The sequence below is a fragment of the Montipora foliosa genome, chromosome 11 (genome assembly GCF_036669935.1).
Source record: "Montipora foliosa isolate CH-2021 chromosome 11, ASM3666993v2, whole genome shotgun sequence".
Lineage (NCBI taxonomy): Eukaryota > Metazoa > Cnidaria > Anthozoa > Scleractinia > Acroporidae > Montipora > Montipora foliosa.
Window position 1 is genome coordinate 33,891,345 of NC_090879.1, and position 8,984 is coordinate 33,900,328.

Sequence of the window (8,984 nt, forward strand, 5' to 3'; positions counted from 1 at the left end):
GAAAACAACTCATAACAAGACATATTGGATCAATTTTGAGGAGAGGAAAAAAACCGGAATTAGACCCTGAGAAAAACCTCTCGGCGCAGAGAAGAGAACAAACAAACTCAACCCACACATGACGCCGCGTCTGGGAATCGAACCCGAGCCACTTTGGCAGGAGGCAAGTGCTCTCGCTACTGCGGCATTCCTGCTCCCACACATACATCGTCTCATATTTTGCCGACATTTTAATAATGTCAGCAAATATCTGCCTTTGAAAGTCAAACTGAAGTGTCATTCATAGATATAATACCTGCCCGGGCGTATTTGACAACTTGTCGATGGTATATAAAATTACCCACTAGCAGCTGTGTATATTTAGGGTTATTATTCTCGGATGACATAGGGTGCTTACAGATCTTCCTTACGGTTGTTCATTTACATTCATCAACTGCTTTGTTTGAAAACTACATTGACTCGCCACCGGCCCAGCATAATGATCTTTTTTTCAGTTAGAAGCTAACCTCTTCATTCGTTTTCATTATTCGCCAGAGCAGTCAGTCATAATGCAGCTTTAGACATTTGTTTCGTGTTCCAAGTTTCTTTTCCGTCAGTATTCTTCACGGATCACGAACGTCGCCATGATGTTTTTCGAAGGGTACTGGTTTCAGACAAGTCTCCCGAGTATGGCAGTGTATGTTATCGCATCTTTGTTCACGATCTCTGCCAACGTTCTGCTAGTGGTAGCATACTGGAAAGACCCGTTCCGTGAGCTTCAAACCGTACAAAACTATTTTGTACTAAACCTCGGAATTGCCGATTTAATAATGGGAGCAATTTCGGAACCACTACTCATAGTAACTTACTGGAAGAACCAAAACCTCATCTACTCATTGCACTATTTATTTGCTATCATTTCAGCGTCTTCCTCTTTATTGAATATTGTAGCACTCTCCATAGTTCGCTACTTCGCTGTTCGCCGACCTTTTCATTCTCAAGCGGTCGTGAATCGGAAAAACGTGCAAATTTGTATTGGCGTGATCTGGTCAATCTCGTTCCACTACGCTCTCCTTCCTGTGCTAGGATGGAGAGACAAAACGTTTCAACTTTATTTGTATGGCTTAGGTTGTATAGTCCCGACATTGGTTTTCATGTTCGCTTACTACATGCTGTACTGTGCTCTTCGCAAACACAACAGTATGATTGCGAGTCTTGGACTGCAAAGAAGTCTGTCTCTTAAAAACGCTTTGCACAAGGAAAAAGCGGCAACGAGGACAGTGTTTTTGGTCCTCGTTGTTTTTTTGATTTTATGGATCCCATTTCTCGTCATCGATCTTCTTATGGTGCAATGTATGGATTGCCGGACCGATGGATTTCACATTGCACGGGATGTTACCCTTTCTTTGGTGTATTTCAGCAGTGGGATAAATCCCTTAATCTACGCCTGGCGAGTTAAGTCTTTCAGAAGAGCTTTTCTTCATATCACGCGAAAGGGGAGAGTTTCTCCTGGGCCCTTTATATTGACGTGGAAATTACTCGGTTCTACCACCTTAGTGCTTAATACAGGCGATTGTAAGCCAGAGAGGGGACATGTGCAACCAGTAACAGCTTTGAGGATCGATTCGCTAGACGATGGTAGGCCTTCATTGAACTATTCAGCGTAAGTAAAGATATAGACAAAACGTAAGAGAGTTTTATTAACAAACAGCCACCTTCTTTCCATAACCAACGAAGGAATGAAAAAGTCAACGGGCTACAATGAATGTTGAAATATGCAATTATCTTGCCAACTAACTAATTTTCGTAGTTATGCGGCAAAATGAATGTTTGTCTGGTCTAACACACAGAATATCCTTAAGTTTAGCCGCCGCGTCAAACTTAATTCGCAGTTCAGGCTACGACCGGGAATAATATGACATACGACGACAGCTGCATGCATATGGAGTTGAGTTAAACAAACACGTTAAACCTTTTTTGTTTTGCTACTAAAAACATTTAAATGCTCGCTATTATATTAATTCACAAATTTAGAAGGCGTGTTGACAAGTGACATCAGTCAAAGAAAGATTTTCCATCAAAGCTACAATCAACTCAACACTGCATTTTTTCATCATTGGCAAGAGTAGAAAATCGTATGAGTGTGCACGTGAGTATAGGCACAACTTCACGCGTGACAATAAATAATAAAATACACGAGCGAGTTCATTCGCTGTTTCCATAGTAAGTAAGTACAAAAAAGTGGCACACGAGGCGATGGCCAAGTGTGTCACTGATGTTCTTGCCACATTTTGACGTCTGCGATCCATTATGGAACAGACGCACGGCAACATGGAATCTATTTGTTTTGTAAAATAAAGAATTAAACTTCCTTCGTATAAAAGCTGATGGTGACGTCAATCGTGTGTCTGTCCTCTAAAAGAACATAGGCAAGAGCCTATCAAAATGTGAGAATAACTTGGGTTATTATATAAAACCTATTTATGCATTTGCCATTCACCAATCAGAAACACGAAGGGAGGGAGCTTAATTAAAATAGGTGTCCAGAGTTACAAAGTAAGCTAAATTAATTAAACAAAGCACATTAACTTAAATTAACAATTAAATGCTCCTTGAGGGTGAATATTAGGTATTTTGTACGCTCATTTTCGTATATTGAATGATATCGCCCGTGGAACTGGATGAAAGAGAATAGCTAGCAGAGGGGGACATTGGGGTGTATTAGAAACCGCAAAACCGAAGAAAAACTCGTCCAAAACCGCAAAACCGCAAAACAAATTCGGCCAAAACCGAAAACCGCATACAAAACCGTCAGAAAACCGATACAATGGTGACAAGTGGGGCATACAGAGCAAACTACACTAACACTTTATTTCATCAAAGTATTTATGAATGTCATGGACTTTATTTCTGCCGCTCCCTCGAGCGCGGACTTTATGGGCTCATTTTCCGTAAAGCGTTTCGCGGCTATAGAGTGTTTTCATGTGACCTCTCCGGGAATTCAGCTCTATTATCACTCAAACGTTTTCTTTTGTTTCGGAGGAAAAACAAGGTTATTGATCACGTGAGTGAAAACAGGCATCTTGTCCCCTATGGGACCTTACATTCTATTTATCAGGCCCTAGTACAACCTCATTTCAACTACTGCAATATTGTTTGAGGAAACTGTGGAGTAAATTTGCAGGAAAAACTGTAGGCTCGATTACCAGCCGCTGTTTCGGGAAATGAGCCAGCGCTCACTCCCGAAATCTCGGCTGGACGCGTGAGGTGAGCCATTGTTAATCTCCGCCAATCAGAAACTCGCCTGCACAAATCCGTCTGGCATAAATTATATGTTTTGGCTGCGAAGGTATTCTTTCACCCGGCCTGTTCGAGGTTTACAGTGCTTTTAAGGTAGGAAACATCCAAGATTGCGACAACGAAAAGTGTTCAAGAAGCTAGAGAATAGGAATTGTGTCGTTTTCTACCGGCTGAGTTCGCAAACTTCACTGATTTTCCAGTTGGTGCCAATGTCAAAATACCGCTTTCAAATTCATCGCTATTGCAATTTTCTCTTCATACTTCACTAATGTAAGAGCAAGTAAAATTGCTCAAGATCAATTGAAATTACTGCTGAGTTTAATGGTGGCAAAACGAGGGGGCCGATGAAGTCGACTGAGAGCTAAAGCAGCCGAAGATTTCGTTGATGATTCGCTGGTTGAATTCAAACTCACATTGATCATTTAACCACAAACTCAAGCTCGGATCATCTGGAAACTTCGCACAGACGTTTTAAGCATTGTTATGTAATTTCTGTTTTCTTAAAATCAGTGTTTTTGGGATGTCTAATGATATTTCCCCGAAACTATTAACTCGCATAAATTATATTTTGAATTTACGTCACAGACACAATCTATCGATCACGCGTCCAGCCGTCTCTTCTCGGGGAGGATACCCGAACTCGAGTGAGCGGCGGAAATCGAGCCTAGAAAAACTGCAAAAATTACAAAACAGAGCAGCCCGTGTCTTGACCTACTCTAACTATGACACTGATGTCAACAATTTATTTGAACTCTTAAGATGGAAATCCCTAGTCTCTCAAAGGCAAATTGAAAGAGCAACAATGGTATTTAAGTCCCTACAGGGACTAACACAGTATCTCTGCTCGAAATGTCCATCGCGATCCAGGTTTTTGTTTGAGAGACTCTGTGAATAAAGTGAATGTTCCGATACCGCGCACTAACTACTAGAAAAAAACAGCTTTAGGTATAGTGGCGCAGTTTTGTGGAACAGTTTGCCATTCGAACTAAGGAAAGCAGAACCCCTGAATCAATTCAAACGACTGATTAAAGAGGTTATCTAAGCCATTATTCTAAACACGGCATTCATGGAAAGCAGCTTTTATTGTATGATATTGGGTAAGATAGTTAATGTAGTTTACATAGTTTTATCTATACTTGGTCTTAAATTTTTCATTGTACATATGGTTTTCATATTGCTGATGAATTGCATATAAATAAATAAATAAATAAATAAATAAATAAATAAATAAATAAATAAATAAATAACACTCTATTCGAGATCAATTGCCGCTCAAATCTAAGAGAAACCGGAACCCAAATAGGATGAAATAGGAAAACCCAAAGAGCACATTGGATAACAAAACCGAAAAACCGCTCGTATTTTCTACAAAAACCGAAAACCAGATGCTAGAAAACGAAAAATCCGCAAACCGCAATGAACACCAACACCAAAAAACCGAAGTCTTTCAGCACAAAAACCGAAAAACCGATCTAAAAAATAGCCAAAACCGCAAAACCGAAAATCCCAATGTCCCCCTCCTAGCATGCGTAGCAAACGCTGAAAAGGAAGGGAGAGCGAGAGCGAGGGCTGAACTGACCCCTATCCTGAAAGGGAAGGGAGAGCGGCTTTCCTTTTAATTATTGGTCCATTTTGCACCTTACGTTTTGCTCTATGTATAATTTGTTTATTTACTTATTTATTCAGACTTGGACCAATAAAATTTGAAAAAAAAAAAAAAAAAACGAGGAATGAGTCTACGGAATGGTAACTAACATGACCTGTGGAATGGCGTAACTTTGTGGAATGTAATACATGCAGAATAACCCTAATCCTAATTCTAAGCGAAGAAAAAGGTTCTTGGAGACTGAGTAGAAAATGCAGGGGTTCCACTAGACTATACCCTCGATTTCTACAAACTTTCACCATGTCATAACTGGGGAGAGGAGGTGGGGGCGGGGGAGAGGAAAGAAAATGACACAATCTGTTTGTGCTATTTTCTTAATCAAGCTATACGATGGCCTAAGAACAAGAGTTTAGGGATACAAATGTTTAGTGAGAGTTGGTTGGAGCTAGTGAAATAAAAAAAATAACTCAGTGCCCCAAGCTATACATCCACCACAAAGGTTACCCACTCCGGACACTGAATCCACTCTGAGACAATTTATTTCGTCTCTCTCTTTCTTCTTTCCGAGTGTTCCTGGATTAAAAATAAACGGAGTCGCTGGGAAATAGAGACTTAACGTTGCCTCAAATGAATGTTCATCTTTTGTGATAACAATCACAAACAATTGATATATCCTCAAGTTATTGCTGAAATCAATTAAGCCTTCACTTCTCTAGCTTTCAGAAGAATCAAATCTTGCTACAATACACTTGTCACGATACATACAATATTTCTCTCATGATTTTGTTAATGCTGCACTTAAGTTACCTTTTTTTGAGGCCTTTTAATTAAGATAGCTTTGAGTTTTTTAAATTCACATAGGATGGGGTTTAAAACTTCACAGTGCGTGGCATGCAATGCAAAACTAATTGCCAACGAGGTAGCTGAGCAAAGACTCGAGGCTGGCGGAAGATGCGGCAGCCTTGATAGAGTGTTGTTATGTATGCAGCAAAAAAATTCAAAAGCTCCAAGAGAAAATGTAATGTAATATAAGGTAAAGGAACAAAGGCCGCTTATCGTGTGACTTCAAGAACCAATGAAAGCGCTTGTTTGTCTAATTACTGAGGCACATGGCATTATGAGAAATATTGCAGCCAGCGGAGGCCGTAGGCCGAAGATTTAGAATGCAAACGGTACTGTTGACAATGTTGTAAGCTATCAGTTTTTGCGCACTTTATACATTAAATTTCCTAAAACAGGCTGCAATATTTTAAATAATTGTAGCCTGCCCACTGCAATATTTTTAATATTGCAGCATGCTTATTTAGCGCGTAGAATTAAAGACTACAATCGTTGATTTAATGCAGACAGAGAACATTAGAATTTCATGGGGATTAGTAATTATTTATGATCCTGTGTTCGGACGTGACGTCTGACCATTGTTGTGTACACTTGCTTTGAGTGTTCTTTAATATTTCTTTTCGAACCAGCGTGTTCTATATGGAGTGAACGGAGCTCAAAACTGACGTAGCATACGTGTTCTCAATTTCGGCCAGCTTGCCATTGTCGGTACAGCAGTTTGTTTTTCGTGTTGCGAGCATTGAGTTGTGAACAATTTTATTTAACCTCAATTTTTCAAAGGTAATAATATTGTCTTAGTGTAAAGTACACAATTAAACGACAATTTGACATAAAATTTATGGCCCTGTCTTGCAAAAGAAAAATTCTACACGCGAAACAACTTTCATGTGTCATACAAGAGATTTCGACATGTTTCACATTGAAAACTCTTTGGCGATGTTTTGGGGCCACGGTTTTAGCTAAAACCGTAGCCCCCAAACATCATTTCTCACGCCTTGCCCTAATATTTCATAGCTGCACCTGCTCCCTTTCGAAAATCCGGTCAAACCTTAATGTTTGTGGCCGTCATTTTTTTCATGGCTTTAATACAAGCGTTTAATATATTATTGCAAAACTCCCTGAAGAAGTATACGTTAACGAGACGGAAACGCGTCGGAGAATAAACAAGTCTTAAAGATACATTTTGCAGAGTGAGGATCACTGGTTTATTTTTTTCTTAATTGCTTAAAATTTTCAATTTAAAAAAATTGGTAAGCCAGTGCTTACTTGGTTTACAGGAAGGTACGCCCCTGTTTATCTGGTCGAACACACAGAAGTCCTTAATTAGCCGCCGCATCAAGCTTAATTCTACGGGTTACGGCCACACACGATGACAACTGCATATAGTTGAGTTAAATACTCACGTATAAAGATCTCATTGTTAGTACTAAATAAACACTAAAATGTTTCGCTGCTTGACAAGTGACACTAAGTCAAAGCGATTTTCGATCAAAGCTACAATCAATTGCTTTTTCTCATACTTGCCAAGTGTAGGGAATCGTATGAACGTGATTGCATTAGCATGAGTGATGTTCTGAAAGTTTTCAAATTCTTCAAATCAGCACGAGTGACCATAAATCATAAAAAATGCACGAGCAAGTTCATTCGATTTTTATTTTTTATATACACAAAATTACTCCATCGCTGTTTCCATAGCATTTTTCGTATTGCACTCCACATAACCTATTCATGCATTCTTCATTCAGCAATCAGAAGCGAGATACTCTGTTAAGCGTGAGAAAAGGCAGCTAAATTAATGTACGTGTCAAGAGCTTCCAAGTTGTGAAAATGGTGAGAGCCACATGGGCAATCAAAGCAGTTTAATTAGATTTACAATTGAATGCTCGTTGAGGATGAACATTAGGTAGTCTGTGAGCGCGTTTTCTTCTACTGAATGTTATCGCTTGCGGCAGCGTAAAGGACGATTTTCACGGTACGATTTTTTGTCGCGTGCGACAAGCTCACGACAGGCCTACGACATGAGTACGATTGTCGCAGCGTTTTAAGGGCCCACTGACGTTTTTTTGGGGGGTGCGTTGCTGGATGTAATGGTTAAGTAATTTTAGAGAAGTTGGCATTATTTTGGTCAGTTTCCAACTTTTGCAAGCCAAATAAATGATCCTAAATATGACGTCATTATGCCACGTCCATGGTCACGTGACCAATAAAAGAAAAGTTGGAAATCCGTCTCTTTTTAGCGGCGGTATAGCGGTTCAAAGTCGGGCAAATTCCTATACATTTACGGTAAATTTAGCAGTGTTTACCACCCAGCCAAGATGATGCCAAAACCGTATAAGGGTCTATTAACCTGAAACAAGCTTTCGTTCCATTTCAAAATACTTGGCCACATCCCGTCGCAGCAAAATTAGGAGCACTTTGCAACGGAACACTAAAACTTCAGATCAGAGCTCTTGGGCTAAAGAATTGAAAATTGAGAATTGAGAATTGGGAGCCTGTCTACCGAGTGGAGGATGTGGACGAAAAAGTCGAGGCACTTAATAATATTTTAAGTGGAGATCTTAACACTTAATCTCGTACCCAGATCTCCCACGGTCATACGGAAAGGAGATCTGGTAAAGTTCGATTTCGAGCATGCTCAGTGCCAGCGAGGCCCGAAATACGGGCTTTTCTATCACTGCGCATGTTCGTACTCTCTGTTGTGATTTTGGGTGATTTTGCGGAATAGACATGGATTTCGAGAGTATTCTTGAAGAGACTCTTTTGGGTAGAGGACAAGGAAACCTTAAACTTAAGCCGAAACAGAAAGAAGCGCTACAGGCGATTGTTTTTAAACGGTCGAGATTGTTTAATCGTCGGAGAAACTGCAGAATCACTGAAACGAGCGCTTAGAGTTAATCAATAAACGAGTGCTATTTTCTTCGCACGATCTCGAGCAAAGTGTAGTTAGCCAAACTGTAAATTGAAAAGCTAAAATGATTAAGAGTGCTTAGACTTAATCACCGCAACGAGCGCTTTTTTCTTGACACGATCTCGTGAAAAATGTAGTTAATCTAACCGTAAAATTCACAATTGATCACTACTTAATTCGCGAGTCACGCTTTAAGAACGAGAAATACTGTTTTGAATAAATTACATGCTTCGACTTGAATTTATTAGTTTCTGCGTATTGCGTCGCCAGCTACGCAGAACTTTATTCGAGTGGCAGGGTACGTGGGGCTTTCGTCGGTACCATTTACACAAACGTCGCAAATTTTTTAAA

The 8,984-nt window shown here is 39.8% G+C and overlaps 1 protein-coding gene across 1 annotated transcript; it reads left to right on the forward strand.

The window, feature by feature from the left end:
- The first annotated feature begins 393 nt into the window (after positions 1–393).
- LOC137975111 (adenosine receptor A1-like) lies at positions 394–5,206 on the forward strand. The gene has a single exon (XM_068822173.1). The coding sequence runs from the start codon at positions 624–626 to the stop codon at positions 1,644–1,646; it is 1,023 nt and encodes a 340-aa protein (XP_068678274.1). The 5' UTR covers positions 394–623; the 3' UTR covers positions 1,647–5,206.
- Positions 5,207–8,984: the final 3,778 nt, after the last annotated feature.